Source organism: Meleagris gallopavo, chromosome 4 (assembly GCF_000146605.3).
Source record: "Meleagris gallopavo isolate NT-WF06-2002-E0010 breed Aviagen turkey brand Nicholas breeding stock chromosome 4, Turkey_5.1, whole genome shotgun sequence".
NCBI classification, from domain to species: domain Eukaryota; kingdom Metazoa; phylum Chordata; class Aves; order Galliformes; family Phasianidae; genus Meleagris; species Meleagris gallopavo.
In genome coordinates this window covers 1,547,780-1,569,800 of record NC_015014.2, presented here as the reverse complement: position 1 = coordinate 1,569,800, position 22,021 = coordinate 1,547,780, and the positions used below count along the sequence as shown (strand labels likewise).

The 22,021-nt window shown below is 37.6% G+C and overlaps 1 protein-coding gene across 1 annotated transcript in view; it reads right to left on the bottom strand.

The window, feature by feature from the left end:
* GRIA2 (glutamate ionotropic receptor AMPA type subunit 2) overlaps window positions 1-22,021 on the bottom strand; it is a 76,273-nt gene that overhangs the window by 31,672 nt on the left and 22,580 nt on the right. Inside the window, exons 2-5 of the mRNA XM_019615095.1 lie at window positions 13,761-14,000; window positions 9,449-9,645; window positions 6,094-6,147; window positions 4,014-4,175 (exon numbers count right to left, since the gene is read on the bottom strand). Of these exons, the coding sequence (XP_019470640.1) occupies window positions 4,014-4,175; window positions 6,094-6,147; window positions 9,449-9,645; window positions 13,761-14,000 (653 nt within the window). The remainder of the gene's footprint in view (window positions 1-4,013; window positions 4,176-6,093; window positions 6,148-9,448; window positions 9,646-13,760; window positions 14,001-22,021) is intronic.

Below are 22,021 nucleotides of genomic sequence, written 5' to 3'. Positions count from 1 at the left end.
ACCAAGCTTTAAGTTGGCTTATGAAAGCTCATGACTAGGTAGAATGACTTTGTACTCCGCACGTCTCACTAATCTTCCAAAGATATGAACTCCACCTGAAATTATACCAAAGGCTGCCCCCACTGTAAGTGTTAATAGGAATTTGAGGCATTTGGATGCGTATGGATACATCATCTTAGGCATACCCTGACATTAAAGCTCTGAAAATCCTGTCTGTATTTAAACACACAAAAAACATGCATCAAAATAAGACTTCAATTTTTGTCTTGCTACATGGCTGCTCAGTGCAAATGTTCCAACATTTGCACATTATTGGCTCTTTAAAGAACTGCATGAGACTGACAACACCTTCAGTTAAAACAGATTTATTCTAAATTTAATTTGAGGTACCCTGAGAGTATCAGCTTTCCTTTAGAAAGATGAAAAGTCCTCTTGTAAAAAGGCAGCAAAATCTTAGGTTCGAGTATCTATCTGAATCTTTTTATTTTGTGCATTTATCAATACAGGCATAGTACAGTAACAAGTCTTTTGCCATCTATGCATTAGAAGTGGAATAATATTTCAATTAATATTTTATAAACTATAAAGGTATATTTTTAAAGTAATTTGATCCAGGTCCTCTTTTCAGCATCTGTGGTATTAGACTTCTACAATCTACTCTTCTGGAAAAGTTTATTTCTTTGTAATCCACCTTTTTCTTTTTTTTTTTAATACAGGTGCTTTTCTCCATTCTCGAGATTGTACTTGGGCTATATTCCACTGGGTCACACTTCATAACGCAAAATGAACATAGGAAAACAAAAGAAAATTGCAATGCTATTGCCTGCAACGAAACATTTGCAATATCAAGGTTAACATTAACCCCTGACACTGGGAATTTGGAACTGGATAATCTTTAAGGTTCCTTCTACTTCAAACCATTCCATGATTCTGTAGTTACCAGCCAGAGGCATTCAAGCTTCTTTGAATTATATATCAATAACACAAAAATCCTATAAACCAAGCTGTTTCACACAGATTTTGCTGTCATGGCTTTAGAACTCTAGAATCCATTGGAACTGGTAGCATAAGCTCGTTAAATGAACAGTGGCAGTTTGGATTATTGCCTTAAAATCAGAAGAGAGAAAGGTTATTCACTGAGATCATGGAACGGACCAAAAAGAGTGTTAATTTACCTCAACAACTTGGACATTTATACAGTATACCAAGAAGCACAGGATAACTCACGTGACTAGAACACTAATAAAAAGGAATGGCTTGTTCGAGGAGAGGCAAGGAACACAGTTCCACAGGAATAGATGTAAAATCCCGTATTTTATAGGAATGATCAAATGCACAGACTGTCCCTTAGGATGAGACTGTCTAAACTGGCAGCAGTACAGAAAGGCAATGCAGAACAAGCTCTTGATGTTAGCGTGCATTCTCATGACAAATGTAGTTTAAGTGCGCCGAGCATCTCAAAAGAGCATCACAAAAAGAAGCACTGAAAAGAATGGCTCTGAGCCACACAAAGCCATGTACAGCACAGCACTCGGCTGAGGTGCAGAACTCAGTCTGGAATTTCAAAAAAGATGAGTCCCAACTAAAAAAGATTCTAGAGCAAGATGAGCAAAAGAATCTGATGGTAGAAAATTCAAAGGAAGAGGGATTATTTAGTTCAGCAGGAAGGACAAATACAGCAGCCATCTTCAAATATAGAAGGACAGCTAGAAAGGAGAACGTGCTCATATGTAAGAAGCAGACAGCAGTAAGGGACCTGAAGACAAAGCCTAGCTTAGGTTAGACAAAAAAAGCAAAAACCAAAACTGCATATGCTCTTAAATTGAACACCTGGGAAAGCTGTGAAATCACTATCCATCAGGAATTACACAGGTGTATTTGCTTCTGCCTTCAGGCAAAGAGGATGGACTGGATGACTGCTCAAAGTCCTTTCTTGCCCTGTTTTTTGCCGTGGCCATCATTCTCCTCTGCCTCTAGGTCCCTTAGGATGGCAATGAAATATGACATCTCTGTGCCTTACACATAATTGAAGAGAACCTGACAAGTAACGTGTACAAGGGCAAAAGATAGAAACCTATGCTAAGAAACACAGCAGTTGATACAATCAATCTCTCCAAGCATTGCAGCATACATCTATTCCCTTCTCCTCCCCAATACTCCTAGCACTTATAAATTATCAGATAATTTAATATAACTTTTATCCAAATAGCAGTGCAATCCCATATATTCCTTGTGGAGATACTATGCAAACAAAGATAAAAATCAGACTGGGCATTTTAATTTAATTTAAAATGTGCTCTGAAACATGAAGTTTATGAAAATAATTTTTTCATTTATGTTTCCTACCCATAAAAAAGCAAACTCCAAAACCAGATGATATTCCAAATATTCTCTTTTATCACTTTCAATTTCTAATATAATCAAAAGGAACCAAAAAGGAAGATGTAAAGGTAGTAACTGTGATAAAGTGGCTAATTTATGTTGTCACAAACCACTGCAACTATTTTTTTTTGACTTATGCCTTTCACTGTGATTACTTCCAGACTAAGATTCTGCAACATTAGCAAAGGTAGGTTGATTTCATCCTTTGAAAACCAGACACACAAAAAGAATTTTACTAATTGTCCGCAGTCAGTTCATCCCTTGTCTTTTGCCTGAATGAGAGAAATACATATTACACAAATGTAAAAAGAATGCATCTAGAATCACAGAGTCATCGAATTGCTCAGGTTGGAAAAGACCTTCAAGATCATTGACTCCAACCACAACCTAACCATCCTACCCTAACTAACAACCCTCTGCTAAATCGTGTCCCTTAGAACCACATCAAAATGGTTTTTAAACACATCCAAGGAATGGTGACTCAACCACCTCCCTGGGCAGCCCATTCCAGTGCTCAACAACCCTTTCTGTAAAGAAGTTTTTCCTGATATCCAACCTAAACTTACCCTGGTGCAACTTGAGGCCATTTCTTGAGGCCATTTTCATCTAAAGGCATGACACAGGCTCTAGCTTCTTCTGTCAAACAGTACATGAAAAATTTACTTGTTCTCTCAAAAATAATTAAATACAAAAATAACCACAGAAAAATTATAGCTTCAATTAAGTCTTCCAAAATATGGTATTAAAAGAAAAAAAAAGAACCCACAATCTATCTATCTATCTACCTACCTACCTACCTATATAATAAACGTTAAGGTTGGGCACTTTCATGGATTTCTGTTTCAGGAATTTGCAGCATGTTCCATTTCTTGCAGAAGATTCTTATTTACCTTATTACCAGTCAAGAAAATACTTCATACTCAACCTATAAAAACTTAAGCCTAGAACATTTGCCATTTATTTCTTTTGCGGTAATACACTTGAGAATTACTTAAATACACTTAAATCATTTTTAATAAAATTTATGATTGTATTAAATTTTGAAAGCAATAACTGACCTCTGTAAATGGTACATAAGACAAGAAGATTATCCCAGTTTTATGCAGAGGGACAGGTGAGGTAAGGAAATTTACATTTTTGCACAACATCACATCTTGCGTCACTCAGACCTGGAACTAGACCACAGTTCTGTACCTCAGGCACACTGTTTAATTTTGTAAGTTTTTGTAGGATTTAGTCATCTGTCCCAAGGCAACCGGCTTACCATTTCTTTGGTAGGACAGGAAGCGTTAGACTACATATGCACCCCTCTAAAACATTTTAAAACTAGGAGAAAGAGACAAATCAAAAAGAAGTCAGCAGCTACTTAATACATCACATCTAAATATTCCCAACAAGTTGTCAGGCAAAGATTTACAGCTATACAAGAAAAACTAATGCTGCCTTTAACATTCTTTGTCAGTGCAGTATCTCTGCTGAACCAGCACTATTATAGAGAATGCTAAAAGAACCCCAGAGAAAACATTAGCATTGGCACAGCTGATTTTGTTAGCTTTTCTCTCTTGTCTTTCTCATCCAATCCCCTTGCCTCCTGTACATCCTGTCACAGTTAAAACAAATGCAAGACGTACCTTTATTGTACTAGTGTGTGCACCAGGATATTCTTTTTCCTCTAGTGTTGACCAACGTTGTATAAATTTTGACACCAAAGGATCATCGTAGTCAACTATCTGAAATCCTGAGACATTAGCTCCTCCAAACTGAATTTTGGATAAATCTCCATCAGTAAATCCCTGGGCACAGAAAACATTATGCCTGTTATTCCAGTAGTTCTGGCAGATCTCTCAGTTGCCTTGTACATATAAAAGCATTACCATATGACGTCTGTTGCAAATGTGTATGCCAAACGTTTTCTTCAAACAGGATCCAAGTTAAAATCCTGGGCTGCCAGCCAACAATGCCTCTTGTTGCTCAGTAGTCTTATACTTCCATAGAAGAAGTGCTACCTTTGCCATGATAACTTTCTTAGAACAAAAGCGACTGCTAATTTCAATAGGACTACTCAGATTAGAAAGTCAGTAACAGATAGGAGAGCAAATTTTAGCCTGGCTGGTTGTTTTTTTTAAATATATAAAACGAAAGTGGGTTACACTAAAACAGTTCACTTATGCAAATTAAATGAGGGATGTCTAATTCGTTCCATCAGTATAAAGACAATATAATCAAGGACTACGTAAGTTTTCTTTCTGATAGAACACTTCTTGAAATCATCATCTCATATATATATATTTGGTACATATATGAAATTTACCTTCACAAATGCACAGTAAGCGAATATGGTAATAAATAGCTAAAAGATATAATGATTCAATATGCTTAAAATCTTATAGGCTTGAAAATCTTACTGTAGTAAGCCAAGCAATGGCTAAAATAGCAAGCAGTCAACGTAATGAAATATACCAGGCAACTTTCCAAAACGCTTATTTCCTTTGAGACTAAAAATATTTATACAACATACACAGCACAAAACCAGGGAATTTTCAAATTCTGTATGACTTTTTACTTTTCTTGTGAACATGCAATAGCTTAACTTCTTTGTTCTAAAAAATTAGTTAACAAATATAAATATGGATCCACATCGTTATGCTTTTAAAGAGACCGTGAACTCTCAAAGCCTTCCTTACTGCTGTATAGCAACATGGATAACTTTTCAGGATACTCTTGTCTGGAGGGGAGAGGTGTTTTGATTAAAGGCTAGGGGAAGGTATGGGCTATGTATGAAGTGTAATTAGGCACACTACAGTCATTCTGTGTTCTCAACTCTCTCTAAAATTACTATGAAAAACAGGGTGTAAATCAGAGCAATTTAGGGGCTTTGCTGAAATTTTTGTTAGTCAAATCGTATCAAGCTCCAGGAATAAAGAGAATAAATAAATTATATAAAAGCACTCTCACCATACAACCCTCAAAGCTCTTTTGTGGAGCAGAGTAGCTGACATTCAAGCCCGCAGACTTTGCTTTATCCATTGCAAAAAAAAATGTATTAGATTCTCTAGCAGAAGTAAAGAGTACTGTTGACTTTAACGTCAGTAAAATGGCCATTCATCTTTTAAGAATTTCAAAAAATAACCTTGACAATTTTGAGATTTTCCTGAACCTTCTCTTCCCCCTTAGGAACAGTATTAGCTGTACTACCTGATTGTTCAAGGAGATATTCTATCAAACTGATTGCCTCGCCAACCTGAGAAATGAGGATGTGTGAAGGTGAGATTCCAGCAGAATCAAAGCTGAGAGCTGTGATTTTTAAAAACTTCAGCAGTGAGAGAAGAAACATGAGTTATCTGGGTGAATGCATCAGACTATAATCTGGAAAGCTGTTTTTCTGATTTTCCTACCTACACTGACTTTCCTACAGTGTGCAGAAAAATGGACAAACTACTGGAGAAGCTGAGAAAAATGGACAAACTCTACTGGAGTTGCTGAGCATATTCAATCCCATTGACAGGAATTTAACAGGAAGCATTTAAGCTCTGCAAAGACTCAGCAAACAAAACAAACACTAACTGAACACGCACATATGTTTAGCAAGAACAAATATATTTAGCTTTTCTTTATTTTCTAAGCATTCATTGAAAACACAGTACTAGTCTATGCGCCTCCATGAACAGTAAAATGTGTAGTGCAGGTATTTTTAATATTAAAACTGCTTACCAGATTTGCAATAATATAATGGTATCCTTTAACATGTTTACCAATTGTGATAACCTGTAAGAAAAAACAGTACCCATGATAGAGAACGTTCAGCTGATAGACAAAGACTTGATCACTAAACATAATACAATGTAAAAGTTAGTTATGAACTTTATCATATGCAATAGTGAGTTTGGTGAGCGTTTTACTTTTATTTTACCTCATGAAAATACTCCCTGCTGGTAGAAATTTGTTATATTGAAGATCAAGCTCCAAAATCTGTAAGAGGACTTGAATGCTAACTACTGTACTTCATATTAAAGGTTCAACCCTGAATGGGTATCACAGAGCAGACTGAACCAGAAGAAGCACTGTGACTCAGACATTCTTGCTTAGGTTCTGCTCCATTTGTAGCAGTATTGTAACATTCCTTGAACCAAAAACTTAAAACGAAAAGCATTATGACATGAATGAAGGAATCTACATTATGAGGAAATTTTAGAAGCTCAAGTTGTTGTTTGTTGTCCTAAAGCTTCCTTATAATCTCTCTCAAAGGTAGCTGGTGGTCTCTCAGCTGTCTCCACTGGCAAGCATGGATTTTTCTCCCATATAATCCTAATTAAGACTACATCTTCATGGGGAAGTTTGCACTTTGAACACTTCTCCAGAGAAAGGAAATGGGAGAAAAGAGGTCTCGAGATTTCTTCCATCTTTTGAACAATGAGAACAACAGGGGTGAACTCAAAGTATTTTTCAGCTTCAACTTATATAAACAGTTGGAATCTGGAAAAGAAGTTGTTGCACAGGAGGAAAAAAAAAAAACAAACACACAGTGTGTGCCTGTACAGTGATCCGAGGACCACAAAGCATTACTGGGACACAGCTTATAAAGACAGTGAGATAAACAAAAATACTGAAGGTTTGTTCAAGAATGGAAAGCAAGAAAGAAGGCAAAGAATTTGCAGCTCAATGTATCGAGAACGCATCCAATACTCCAATATTCAGGAAAAAAACTGGTCAACAGAAAACCAACTGTGTGCTTCTCAGTAAAAATAATAAGGAAAAAGAAAAGGGATTCTGATACAAAGGCTGAAGGCATGCTCAAGAAAAGACTTTTGCCGAAGCGTAGGTTTTGGTTGTTTTGGGTTGTTGGTTTGGGGTTTTTTGCCTAGAATTAGAAGGGTTTTTCAACAAATAAATCTGCTAGTAAAGTAGAACTCAATGTATCTAACTGGCAGTTAGAAAAGAAAAGCAGAATGACACAGCCAAGGAAACTGACAGGCCAAAGAAACTTACAGATACTCCCAGAAATACTTTCTTAGGATGATTATTCATTTTAGGTGGGAGAGAAAATTAACAGAAAAATAGCCATTTTAGCATTTATTTCAGACTATTTGAGAAAAACAAAGTGGGTTTACCTTAAGGTAAGGGAGTCATAGGAGCAAAAAAGTAGGGATAATAGACTCCAGAAAACAGATCAAACACCAGAATCTGGTAGGGTATCTTTCAAAGAGAATCTCAAGGCTAAACCCATGAGACAGCTGACACTTAGCAGAGACTGTGTTCTAACAACAAAGCAGAAAACTATTTTGATGCGAATAAATGATTGGAATTACAATGATCTATGTGGCTGATCCACAACTTTTAACACTCTTCAGTGACTTAGAAAATCAGACGAGCAGAAACAAGAGTTTATCTGTCCAAATACTTTCTGAAGTGACACAAATCTGTGGGGATAAAGTGAGAAAATCTAAATCTCAGCAAAGGTACGACCTGTCAGTGTGCAACGAGGGTATGAAAAATATCCTAGAGATGCGCTCAAAATAAGAAGCCAAAAGAAAATAACAGGTATAACAGGTATATTACAAACAAAGACAAAGCTAGTAAAAATGCATGGTAACTAAAATGATATTAACTAAAGGATATCAAGGTGATAAACAGTATATCAGTATACTCTTGTCAAAATCAAAATATGTCAAAGCAATTTCTTTCCTTTCTCTAAATATGATATTATCTGTTAGGAAGGCTGAGGAAACAGCGGGCGCAGCACGTCGAGTCTAATAAGGTTTTCATTTTGCATGACATCATTATAAGCTCTTAAAGAAACGTGGACAAAAGTCAGTGTAAGGTAAGCAAACAACTGTCTGATAAGCAGTAAGCAGCATTTCTCTCAAGCATTGCTCTGTTCAGTATACATATTAATGACATGAAATTTATTTTCCCAATCAATACGACGAATCAAAAAGTATGATTATAAAACATTGCAGATGGTGAAAGAGAGAAGCTGCGAATGCACCGAAGGACAGGACCAAATTAAAATTAATCCTGAAAATTACAGAAACGGTTTCTGGGTAAAATAAAAACGCACGAATAGAACGCACTCAGTTTGCATGCTCAAACACAGTGCTCAGTGCCTGAGCCTCTCCAAGCTATAATCATCTTCACAGTGAACACTAAAATAACAAACCCTCCAAAAAAGCTTCAGACTAAACCCAACCAAATGCAACTAAACCTAGGTAATATATTCCTAAGGATGGTACACTGTCTCATATGGTCAAGCTTAAATCAGTACAGAATTGTTCTTAGAGTCTTCCATCGTGCTCTGTATGCATGAAAGCAGTAGACAAGATGAAAAAACAACATTGAAAAGATCCATCTGGACCCACCTAGACACTAGGACTGAAGAGGTGGATTTGGAGGCAATACAAGAATTTGAAGCAGAGCACTGTGTTGCTGCTATAAAATTAAAAAAAAAAATAGTAATTTTGATAAGCAACATACAGGGGGATGGGGAGATGACATCTTTCTGCTCTGCTGAAAGTTCAAGAAGCCTTATGGAAGACAGCGTCCAATTTGGTTATCACATCATAAGACAGTGACAAAAGAAGAGAGAAACTAAAACAAGGAACTATGAGGAAAACTGAATGAAAAAGAGAAGCTGTTGATACAGTCCTCCAAGATGTATAAGATTTTTTGGAATAAAGAAAAAAAAATTAAGAAATCACTTCCTAGGTACACAGCGAAATAACCCATAGACTTATCTATTTCTAACGCACCATTGACAATAGTGTAGGAAGTTCATGTAATGTAGTATAATACCTAGACAGATTGCAAAGTAGCCTTAACGAGATTTAAAAAAATAATCAGGATAGAAAGCCATACCGGATGATCCAGAGAGAATTATCCTGCCTTTGAACAGAGGGAGCAATCATAGGATTTGCACGTTCTCTTTCTGTCCAATGTGTATGTGGACAGAAATCTGTCACTTCCAAAAGATGTACAATGACGACAAAAACAAGATCAACAGAAATGAACTCATTATGCTTTTTATAGAATATAAATAATTGCCATAACTGAAAAATAGGGAATAGCAAACCTGATCAACAATGTCGTTGACTTTATCGCGCTCACAGTCCAAAATCACTCTCCTTTCCTTTTTCACTTCTAGATCTTGAAATAGTGAACGGTACGTTTCATCTTTTCTGTCATTGTTAATATTTCCTACGTTGATAGCAGTCACTTGCCACTTCTTTTCAGCTGCAGAATCCAGCACAGCTTGCAGTGTTGATAACCCTAGTGATGTGCAGGAGAAAGCAGAAGGTATAACTGACAAAGCCTCACGAATAACAAGCTTCTGGAAGATGATTTATGAGATTACTTATTTAAGATCACACAATTACTCGTTTGAACTGTCACACGTAGTTAGAAATCAGAAATGAAGATGTGTGTCCAATGTTCTTGAGTGAAATTTCTATTTAAACAACTGGAAGGGATCAGAACAGAGCCTTGTAAGGACAATATTTTGGTTTTGCTTCAACTTTTTTTTTCAGAAGGGGATTTTGCCAATTCACTGATTCACTGCTGGAATCCTATACGCTCAGAATGAGGTCTTCCAGGAGAAAAATGATCCAATTACAGAAAGAGGATCAGCTCTTTATTACTAAACTCTATTTAACTGTTCCTGCTCTCAATACTTAAGCAGTAACCTATTTAAATCCTGATCTCACTGAGGCTTGTGGCAAAATTCTCATGTTCTAGAGTGATGAGAAGTTATTATTTTCTGTTGCCTACAATCATAACCCGGATAACTGAGCTATTATTTCTGCAGACCACAATCAATCCCTGATAATGAAAGAAAATTTGATTATACGCATTTTTTTCCATACAGATTAGTAGGCCCAGCATTAACACCTATGAGAGGTCTGTAGATTTTTGCTGCTATTTTAGCATTTTGGCATATTTCTGCCAGGAAGCTACGATGTCTGCACAGTTTCAACTGCCTACAAAACACTGTAAAATCAGTGAAGATGATGACTTGACACATTTTTCCTTTTTAAAGATTAAATAACAGAGGATAGAAACATACATTTGTGTGCAAAGAAATGAAAAGGCACGTGAAAGGAAGCTTCAAGGATAACTCATGAGAAATGATAGTGATTATGAACATAACTGTAGAAAGAAAATATTAAGAATCAATTTGCCTCAATGTTTGTAAACACATTAGTCAGTTTTAGCAATTCAGCTTCCTGAGTGAAAGCAGTAATAACGTACAGCAATATATTTAAGACTGGTCATCAGCAAAGGAAGAAAATGGCAGGCTTCCAAAAACATAATTTCAATGATATGTCAGATAGTTCTGGCTTTCTATACTGACTTTAAAAAAGACTGATAGGAAGTTCTGTGTGTCATGCAATGAGTATTTTAGAATAATAGGCAGCTACAGTCCAAGGGCACACACAAACTATTTATAACACGCTAAAGTGGCCATTTCCCAGAAAAAGATAATTAACATAAGTAAAAGACATAAAGAGTATCTTAAAATATTATAAACTATTCAAATTCTGTACTTCAAAAAAGATGTTCTTAATGGCAATTCTTTACTTTCATTCCTGTTTAATTCTTTTGGAAGATCACTCAAGACAATAAAACAATTTCTGCTATTGCAGATTTTTCATTTTCTGATTTTACTTCTTAAAATGAGTATTAAGACTAAATTATTGTGGAAGCTTTTTGTTCCAACTTCAAGAGGAAATGTCAAGGCATTTTCCAGAGGAAATGACAACTTCTTTATTATTATGCATCTCTGTGATACTAGAAGTAGCCATGTGCAACTCACTCAGTTGCTGAATAACACTTCCTAACATCAAGAGCAAGTATTATAAAAGGGAAATCTTATTCTGAGAGGTACAAGTATAGTTCATCTTGAAAAAATATACTTTGGATGAAGCTAGCAATGAAAATTTCAATGCATAACAAGTAAGGAGAAAAAGAGAAAGGAAAAGTACTCTTTGCACCAAACAGAATATCAGGCATAGATTAATTTAATGAGGGCTGCTAATGTTACTACTATCCACTATAAGGAGTTTATATATTTTTTTCTTCTGATTTGCCACTTCTCCTAGGGACTCCTTTTTTTTTTTTGGAGTACCCTCTGCAGTGAACGGATTTGTTGCTTTTTAGTGGTGACAGATCTGTCATCCTCAAACAGTTTAGTTTACTCAGATAGCAACAACACAATGGAAAGTGAAAAAAAAATAAAAATAAATTACATCAATGCTTCTGAGGAATTATCTGTGCAGGGTAAAGGAAGTAAAAATCTGCAGAGAACAAAATTCTAACACCTCCAGTTGCTGGTTGTGACTGCATGAGTGTTTCTGTTGGGGAACTTTGTGTACCTGGACCACTTACAGTTAAGATGAGATAGACTGTTAATTCTGTGAGTTCTGAAAGGGAGGAATGAAAAGAGGCTGACTAAATTAGCAGCTCCGTTACAAAGAGAATCTTACATTCATGCCATTGCTTTCTCCATACTGCACTGCTTAGTACTGGCATCACAGAGAAAGCAAGGAGGATAAAGTGTGAGCCACTTTATATGACATCAAGTGCCACATTAAACCAGCAATAGCTTGGACATGCATACAATGAATGGCTTCGCTTCTTACAGACAGGAATGAGATGTGAAATTGTTCTGTACTTCATTCAGTCAGCCTCGAGCCACAGAAGAGCTGTAAAAGTTGCAATAAATGATACTTTTGGAATAAGTCATTAAACTAATTTCTATTAGCTTCCACAAGCAGTAAGTCCTTTTCACGTCATTCCTGAAGGAGGAAGTATCTAACATTATATGTAACTCCTTAAATAATACATCGCATTAACACTTCAACAAAAGCATTTGGAGGAAGTGTGAACCCTGTCTGTTCAAGGTCTGATGTCATCAGAAGTGCTGCCTACACGCTGCTTGACTCTGCAGGATAGGCTTAGAGCAGGCAGTGGGAGCACTGATTTCACACACTCCTAGCTGATTGACAGAGTATTTCACATCTGTCCTTTCTAAAATGGCAGTGACTGTTTCAGATTCTAATGTGATCATTTGGAAAGGATCTGCAAGAGAAATAAGCTTGGGGTTCATCAACCCACATGACATTACTGCTGAAGGCTACACGTCAGCTTTAGTTTTTCTTACTTCAGGGCTTAAAACAGTGACAGAGAACTATTTTGAGGTAGTCCCTTCAGCTTCTGAGCAACTATTAACATTTAGAAGAGCAGCAGAAGGCAGAGAATTTAACATTACTCCATTACCCAATAAACTGGTGTGTTTAATATTAAATTAACCAACTTACAACCTTACAAAAGTCCACCTTATGATTTAATGTGCATTTAACTCTGATCGATGGCCATGCAGATAAGACACAAGATGGCCGCCTTAAAGGGCAGATACGAAACTGGGAATAGAAGGAAGTTGGTCATGGACTACTGGGTGAGCAGAACTTGAAAACAGAATGATGACAAGGGAATTCCACAAAGGGCAGTCAAAACAAAACACGCTGTATGATGCTATTTCTCCAAAAATTGATACATCATCATTTGCAAGTTTTCACAGTTCATAAATTGTTAGGCCACAATTATTATACCCATAAAAGGGCACTGCACTTGTGGAGGCTGTACCCATGAAAAAGTTGCCTACAAGCAGTGGATTTGGGTTCATCAATAAAAAAAAATAATAATAAACAGCAGGGAAGAACTCAAGTATTGTCAATGGTGGCTTCCAAAGGAGCATGGACTGCATCCAAGGCTCTTGTTTGTCTTCTGCACAGTTACTGATTTCATATGTTGTGAGGAGTAAATCTGTGCTAGCAGACATTCCTTAACTCTACTGAAATATAGCTGAAGCACAACTCCCAGTGGGTGGCATCTTCATGCCTCCAATAACTGGACAGCTATCTTCTGGAGCTCACAATCCATAAGGGTAAACTCCAGCAATCAGTTGCAGCATGAAAAACAGCCATTTGGTGAAAGAATGAGCTTACTGCTGTTTGTGTTTGACTCTAATTTTAAATGGCTGGCACGCAGCTCAAAAGCTGAGTGTAGATAATGAACATCATTACATGAAGAAATATCTTAGCATTTTTAAGTTTATTTTTTTAATCCTTAGATGATTATTTAAAAAGACAAAAACTCATAGGAACTGTTTCACAGCAAGCAAATAATCTCATAACTTATCAGAACACGTTTGAAATTCTGCTAATGGACACTATAATTTCATTCTCATTTAAACTATTTTATGTCCTAAGGAATCATTGTAAATTTAAACGTTTTTGCTGTATTTCTCTCTTCGTTTCCTAAGGCAAATTCAGCTTTTCAACAAGAGACTACTAGCAAACGGCATGCAGATAAAAACTGGATCTCACCTCTGTCGCTATCATATAAATATGCAAACTTGGTCCACTGATAGTATTCGATCAAACTAAGAAGGGCTCCCTTGAGGTCAGGTCTCATCTGAATGACAAATGGATGTGTTCCATCTGTTGGGAAGCTCGGAGTTATGAAGGAGACGTGAAGAGTCCCACAAAACGATGTTATGGTGTTTACAGACTTCTTATCATAGAATCCAAAAATAGCAAAGACTCCTCTTGAAAACTGGGAGCAGACTAGGAGAGAGAAAGAAAAACAGTTAGGTGGGAATTTTTTTTTTTTCCCAGAAATGCACTGAGAATTCTATTGTGTATATATATCTTAGAAATAATGAAGTTGTCTAATTTCACAGTGGGAGAGAACAGTAATGCTGTGTTATGGAGATAATTATGCGTTAGCATTATTAATCAGTAATATAAAGCTTACAGTGAAAACAACAATAAGCATCAAAGGTGTGGCTTGCAGTCCAAGACTATTTAGAAATTAAATGCACCAAGCTATTCTTAAATTCAACTTACACTGTGAAGTATAGTGGTATATAATCATTGGTGGCAGCTGGAATTTATAAAATGAGTCATCATGACCACACATACCACCAAAGGAAGCAGATAACTTTTTTGTCATGTTAAAAATAAATTGGTTCTGAGATCAAGACTCCTTGAGCTTTTTGTATAATTCTTTATATTTCCCCAAATTAAAAAAGAAATAAATAAAAATGTTCGAAGCCAGAACTAGAAGCAAATCTCTTAGCTGCAGAAAAGTTGATTTGCTTCAAACTCCCGAGTTTCAGACATTATTTTAATTCTCTGTGTTTTCAGACTCAGCAAAAGCTGGTCTTCCTGGATGACACTTGAAGTCATGCTGCAGAAAGAATAACCTCAGATGCAAATCACATGCTGATTATTCAATTTTTATCACTCGAGACAATTCAAGCCAACTGATGAACACTGCTGATAAAAGCAGCCTGTAGAGAAGAGCTAGTTCTTCTGGGTCATCCTGTTCTTTGATACTGCAAGTTATATTAGTGCCTCAGTTTTCAAAACAGGACAGAGTAAGGAAAAATTCCTCCCTGATTAATTCTGAGATATCACCTATGCATGCTTTGGTTTGCACACTGTCACCTTGAACAAGAGGCAAATCCTTTTAGACAAAGCACCTAGCCAGCCTCACGGCAAACCCTGCTACACCTGACCTGCTGATAGGTATAAATCACTACATAGCTGAGCCTAACTTCTCCTGGCTGTTTAGAGCACTAAAGAGCACTAATCCTTGAATACAATTCACATATGAGCGTAGAAATAAACTGACTTATTTTTGAAGTTTCTCATATTTGTTATTTTCTCTTTTAAAGTTATCACAACCTTATTTAAAAAAAATAAAATGAGGCTCTTTATTCATGTTATTATTAATTTCTATTTACTTTGCATGGCTTTTCCTGTCTATCTTAGAATCACAGAATAACCTGAGGGGAAGGGATCCATAAGGATCATTGAGTCCAACTCCTGTCTCTATATGGACCACCCAAAAGTCGTATTATATGACTGGCAGCATTGTCCAGACACCCTGTGAGATCTCAAGCCGTAACTATTTCTATACTTCAGCTAAAAGTATCTAAACAGCCTGGGTGAAATTCTGAGTCCAACACTTCAACACTTCTCCTGTTAACTTTAAAAAGGTCAGAATTTCACCTCAGGTGAGAGGATACAAATGACTAAAAAACAACCAATGACTAATACCCCTGTATACAAGGATGCTGCACAGTCTACCAGGACAAGAGTACAAGACTTCATCTATAATAAACACAATATTTACGAGCGCTGCTCTGAAAGTAATGCTTCCTATTTTATTATGTTGGCCAGCAATGTCAGAGACAGATGTCGGTGGCATGTCAGTAGAGGTTGAACCTTCCCTCCAATATTCCGCTACGTTTTGTTGCCATGTGACAGATGGCAGCAGAGAGGCGGTCTGACAGAATGGTGGCTGACATGGAAGTGTGTATGAAGCCAAAGTGTGCCACTGAATTTCTCTGTGCGGAAAAGATTGCACATGGTCACACTGATGCTTGCTGAATATCGATGGAAACCAAGAAGTGGACGTCAGCACAGTGAGCTGGTGTCTGATATGATTCAGCAGTAGCAACATTGGGTCACCTCCTCTGGTGCAGGCTTACAAGCACAGCCTGCAGGCTCTAGTTCATGGCTGGCAAAAATGCGTAGCTAACTGTGATATGTTGAAAAGTAGTGCTCTGTGGCTGAGAATTTGCTTGGTATCACAGAATCACTGGGGTTGGAAGGGACCACACCAGAGATCATCGAGTCTGACCCCCATGCAAAGCAGCCCCCCTACAGCAGGCTGCACATAGGCATCCAGGCTGGTCTTGAATGTCTACAGAGAAGGAGAATCCACAACCTTCCTGGGCAGCCTGTTCCAGTGCTTTGTCACCTTCACTGTGAAGAAGGCTCTTCACATATTGGTACAGAAATTCCTATGCTCAAGTTTAGGGCCGTTTCCCCTTGTCCTATCCCCACAGACTGTTGAAAAGAGGTTGGCTGTGTACACTCAAGATATTTATAAACTTTAATTAGCTAACCTCTGAGTCGTCTTTTCTCAAGGCTGAACAGACTCTCAGCCTTACCTCATAAGAGAGGTGCTCCAAGCCCTTTATCATCTTTGTGACCCTCCACTGGACTCTTTCCAGGAGATCCTTACCTTTTTTTATACTGAGGAGCCCAGAACTGAATGCAGTACTCCAGGTGTGAGGCCTGACCAGGGCAGAGTAGAGGGGAAGGATCACCTCCCTTGCCCTGCTGGCCATGCTCCTTTTAATGCACCCCAGGATCCCATTGGCCTTCTTGGCCACCAGGTCACACTGTGTCTCAAGGCCAATCTGTTGTCCACCAGGACCTCTGAGTTCTGCTCTGCAGAGCTCCTCTCCAGCAGATCATTCCCCAAGCTGTACTGATACTTGCAGTTATTCCTTCCCAGGTGCATGACTCTACCCTTACTTTTGTTAAAGTTCATCTGGTTCCTTAAGTTATTAAATTATTAACAATTAATACATTAATTATTATTGTGCTCTTTGTACCTGCTGTAGTTTCTACGGTAGTAAATAGGAGGCGTTACCATTGGAGGGACCTGTGTATCTCAAGCCCATTAGAGGTATAACACTGATCAAGTTGAAAAAAATCTTCTGAAAAGGGCTGTGAATTTTCTAAACAGCTTTCCTGCTTAATTTACCTGCTAATACCACTGGACAGTGCTTGAATAATGAAGGAGCTTTGCACCCATTCAGGGAGATGCATGCAACTAGCCCACTTCTTCAGGAAAGACCCAGGAGTTTCCCACTCACAATCCTGACATTGAGAAAATCATCCATCCATAACTGTACACATCACCTGAGAAAGCTGAATGCCATCCTCTCAATCTCCCCCAAACCAAGCCAGGGATGAGCAGAAAGCACATGCTTTGGCTGAGGAAATGAAGTGACAGCATCTCTATCTGCTTACAGCAGTTTAAAAGCTGAACTCCACAAACACTCAATCCCCACAACTCTCAATATAAAAGCATAAACACTCTGTATTTCTCAAATTATTAAGAAACCTGCAACAAAGATATAAAATCATTTAATTCAAACAGGAGTACCCAAACGTTAGAGCAAAACTAACACAAATCTTAAAAGTAAGCACGTTATGCACTCTAGCAGATATTAAGATTTACCATAAAATCAGGATAAACTTCCAAAGTTTATCAGCAGTGTTCAGTGTTATGGTTGAACACTGAAATGCCTCAGTTTCTATGCTTGCATGTGTGAAATTTCTATTAAAGATCAGTGGGAGGGCACCTGTGCAACATAATAAAAACCTGCTAAAATAATTATTTAGAAAGTCACAAGATAAATGCTTGCAATTGTTTTGGGACACTTATTCTCTGAGGGCAGGAGGGAAAAGAAGAGGGAATATTTTTAAGTACACAATGGTGATCCAGGGGTTATAAAGCAGAAAGTGTAGATCTTTTTGACAGAATTCCTACAGTAGACCACCAAGTCTACAGCCATGTTGTTACTGTTGGAATATGTTAGTTTTTATAATAACTAGTCACATGCTGTGACTATTAGAGTAAAAAAAAATAAATCATGGTGATAAGGACTCTGAAGTCACTGAAACATGAAAGACATATTAAAGACATCAGAAACAACTGCCAGGATTTATTTCTTTCAAGCTCTTCCATATAAAGCATTTCTCTTTAGGTTTATGTTCTTTCCAGAAGTGGTCTGTGGCTACAGAGCAACAAGAGGACAAGAATAAAATATGCTCATTTTCCCATCATTTTTCTAGACAGACTTGCTTAGACTGGTAAACAATGGGGGATACCAAGGAACAGGGTAAATAATTAAAGGTATCTGAGAAACAGTTATAACAAAGCCTTCCTGGAATTGCTATGAACTCTACATTTTCTATTTGAATTATTCTTGTTCATTTAACTAAGAGGCAAAGATCTATTTTGTTCTTGTTTTCCTGAACACTGAAGATGGGTCCTAATCTTTTTTTCCAAACACTGAGGCCTTGACTCATTCAACACACACACAAACTCACAAAAAAAAAAATAATTAAGCTTATGTCTGCAATGAGAAATAGATGTCTTGTTAAAAGAACACAAAAACTACCTGCTCAGTTGTTCACCCTTCCATTGATACCTACACCTGTTTCTGCTTTTTACCGTAAAGTACTCATAGCTTGTTTTATTTAATACTTTCTCCATTACATTATTATCTCTTTTGTCTATTAAATTCTACAAAGATGTTCAAGACCGGATTGAATGGGATCCTGGGCAGCCTGACCTAGGGTTGGCAAACCTGCCCACAGCAGTGGCTTTGAACTGGACAGTCTTTAAGGCCCTCTCAACTGAAGCCATTCTATGATTACACGATGATTAAAACAAATGTCTCCTAGTACCTGTATGAGGATACAATAAAGTAAAAGATATGACTTAAGATTCTTTTAACTGCCACAAGGATTGTTGTTATTTGTAAATATGAGAGTTTTGATACTCGGTTTCTGTCCAGTGGTGAAAATTTTTAATTGCTAAGAAGCTATTCACCCTCCAAAGCTTGCATTTTAAATGCTGTTGGCATTACCATCGCTCTACATGTTATTTTGTTGTAGTAAATTGTTTTGCTACAGTGCTAACAGAATGGCTTCAATACTGACATAGGGAAACAAGCCTTTAGCACATATTATTTAACCATGTCTAATCATTCTCTTCTACATAAGAAACTACAGCATCAGTGTGAAGAAACAGTCAGGCACAGTCCCTGCAAAGGGACACAAAACAAAGAAATTCTTCCTGGTCTGTAAAGCTGACAGGTGAGTCAGAAGCAGCCAGGAACAAGACACAGAAATCAAATGCCCAGTTGTCGATTTCAGCCTCTGAAAGGCAACATTAAGAACAAACAGCAGAAAGGAACCACAAACAATATACTGAGCAATAGTAGCAAAAACAATAAACAAGCAGGCACCACAGCTGCCAAAAGAATTCACATATGATTGAAACCGCATCAGAAAATCATTATGAGAATAAAAAAAGCATGGAATGCTTCCAAAGCTGCTGAGAAAAATGCAGCATAGCAGACAGGGTATTGTATGCACTTTCACAGACTACAGAATTCTTTTGTATTGGTTTTCTGTATCGCCTCTGTGGTCGGTTTTACCCATTCAGATTATGCTGCCACGTTACCGATGTGAGAGAGAAATTTCTTCTCAGGAAGATAAGAGAAAAGGCCAAAGCTTCATGCTAGGACTCAGTAAAACACAGAAAAACAACAACATATAAAGTCTGGTATTTTAAAGTCCCAAGGTATCTTTTAGCAAAACTGAGAGGCAAATCAATGCCAATTTAAACATCAGTGGTAATAAGAACTGAAAATATGCTGCATTTCTGGAAGACAAAGGAACAGAAAAATCTTTACATCTCTTTTTGCTATTTTTAACCCCAGCACCAATTAATGTGGACTTGTATCTTACTTCTATGCATTTATGAAAATCTGCATGTATGGAATTACAGCACTTCAGTACTAATCCAAACTGTGTATCCAACTTCTTTGTAGGTTGCATGTGTATACACACACACACACACACACACACACACACACACACAGTGTTTATAAGCAAATGAAACAACAACAACCAGACTGACTTGGACAGATGAAAATCGCACACAAAAATAGTGAAATAATCCTTCAGTATCAGTGATGTGTTCCTCATTCAGACTGCCACACTGCTGCCACACTGAATTTACAACTCTGAGCAACACTTTGACCATTACTAAACAAAGAATCAGTAACAGAAAGGAGGTTTCTGTTTTGCACACAGACAGCAGGAGAAACTGTCACAGCCTCAGAGAGAGAAGAAAGCAAAATTTAAATCCCATGACTGCAATATTAGTAGAGGACCACTATGGTGGAGCCACCTCTCTAGCAGAAATGTGGTCTTTGGTTTTTTTCTTTTTGCTATGAATTTAACTGTTCAGATATCATGTGACTGCCTGGAACTTTCCACATCATTTTCAGCAACAGAGGCTTTGATCATTGTGAAATATTAGATTCAAAACCTGGACTGCTGCAGTGCAAAACCAGCTCAGAGACCGGAGGAGAGGCAAATTAATTTATTTCAACCAGTCAATCATACTTCACGCTGAGAAAAGAAATTTCGTGCCAGTATAGGATATTTTTGGCAAGTACAAAAAAGCCTCCAAGAAGTTAGGGGCCATCTGTTAGGAAAGTACATGATGGTATGGCACAGCTTCTTTATATGCTAATGTGTTGGTAATGAAGGTGGTAAATAAACATCATGTTCAGACAGAAACAACAGGTCAGAAAAACAGTCTGTTTCAATGACAGTTGCATTCAATTACATATTGCTTGGCTGTGTACTGTAAGCATTTTAAAATCTTTTCCATTGCTAGGCCAATTACCACGATGCAAAAGAAATCACTGCAAACACCGCTGAAAGAACCATGATAAAACAATTACGCTCTTATGAATCAAGTAAGAACTCTGTAATAAAATTAAAATGCAATGCAAGTCTTTTCGTGAAGAATATGCCCGCAATCCAATGAATCCTTACAGAGCTCTTTGGATCACAGAATCATAGGATGGTTTGTGTTACAAGGACCCTTTAAGATCACCTAGCTCCATCCCCTGCTGCAGGCAGGGACACTTCCCACTAGACCAGGTTGCTCACAGCCCCGTCCAGCCTGGCCTTGAATGCATCCAGGGAGGAGGCATCTCCACACCCTCACTGGGCAACTTGTTCCAGCATCTCACCACCCCCACAGGAAAGAATTTCTTCCCAATATCTAGTCTAAATCTACCCTCATCCAATTTGAAGCCATTTCCCCTTGTCCTGTTGCTATCTGCCATTCTAAAAAGTCCCTCCCCAGCTTTCCTGTAGGCCCCTTCAGATACTGCCAAGTCGGTATTAGGTTCCCCACAGCCTTCTCTTCTCCAGACTGAAGAACCCCAGCTTTCCTCAGCCTGACCCTGTAGGATGCTAGTGTATTTGTCCAGACCCCTATTTCAAGGTCAGGCTATATGGGGTAGCCTGATCCAGTGGGTGGCAACCCTGACCACATCAGGTTTGGAACCAGATGATCTTTAAGGTCCTTTACAACTCAAGCCATTCTATACTATAATAACATACTGTAATTCTGTACTACCAGCTGCAAGTACAATTCTTCCCAAGCTCTGAATCTGGTGACCTGGCAAGTCTTTTAATACCAAATGTAATTTTATCTTGTTTGCAAAAACCAAAACATTCTTCCGGAAGCTTCCCTACTTTACATCACCAAAACTCTCCCCCCACTCCCTCAAATAAAAAAAAAGTGCTATTTCTACTTAGTGAAATTTAACTTTCACGTATTTGTTTCCTTCAGATTTAAAGTCATCTTAAAATGACTTTATATATAAACCTGTCTGCCTTTGTCACTTGTTTGTACCTTCCTGAACAACCTCAATCTTGCTGTAACACAAAATTTGTCACTGTAAGTGTCCAACAAGTACCACCTCCTGGATGCAGGTGCAAGTAATCAAATCTAAGAGGAAACCACTGGCTTTTCAGAGCCACGCTGCAAGCTATGGAGAGGTCAGCTCTAATGAAAGAAGACACTGAAACTGTCTTGGAAAAAATAAATAAAATCAAGATAAGTCTTAAGAAAACTGCTGTAAGGAATAAAGAGGATAAGAGGATTTCCAAAGGCAGAG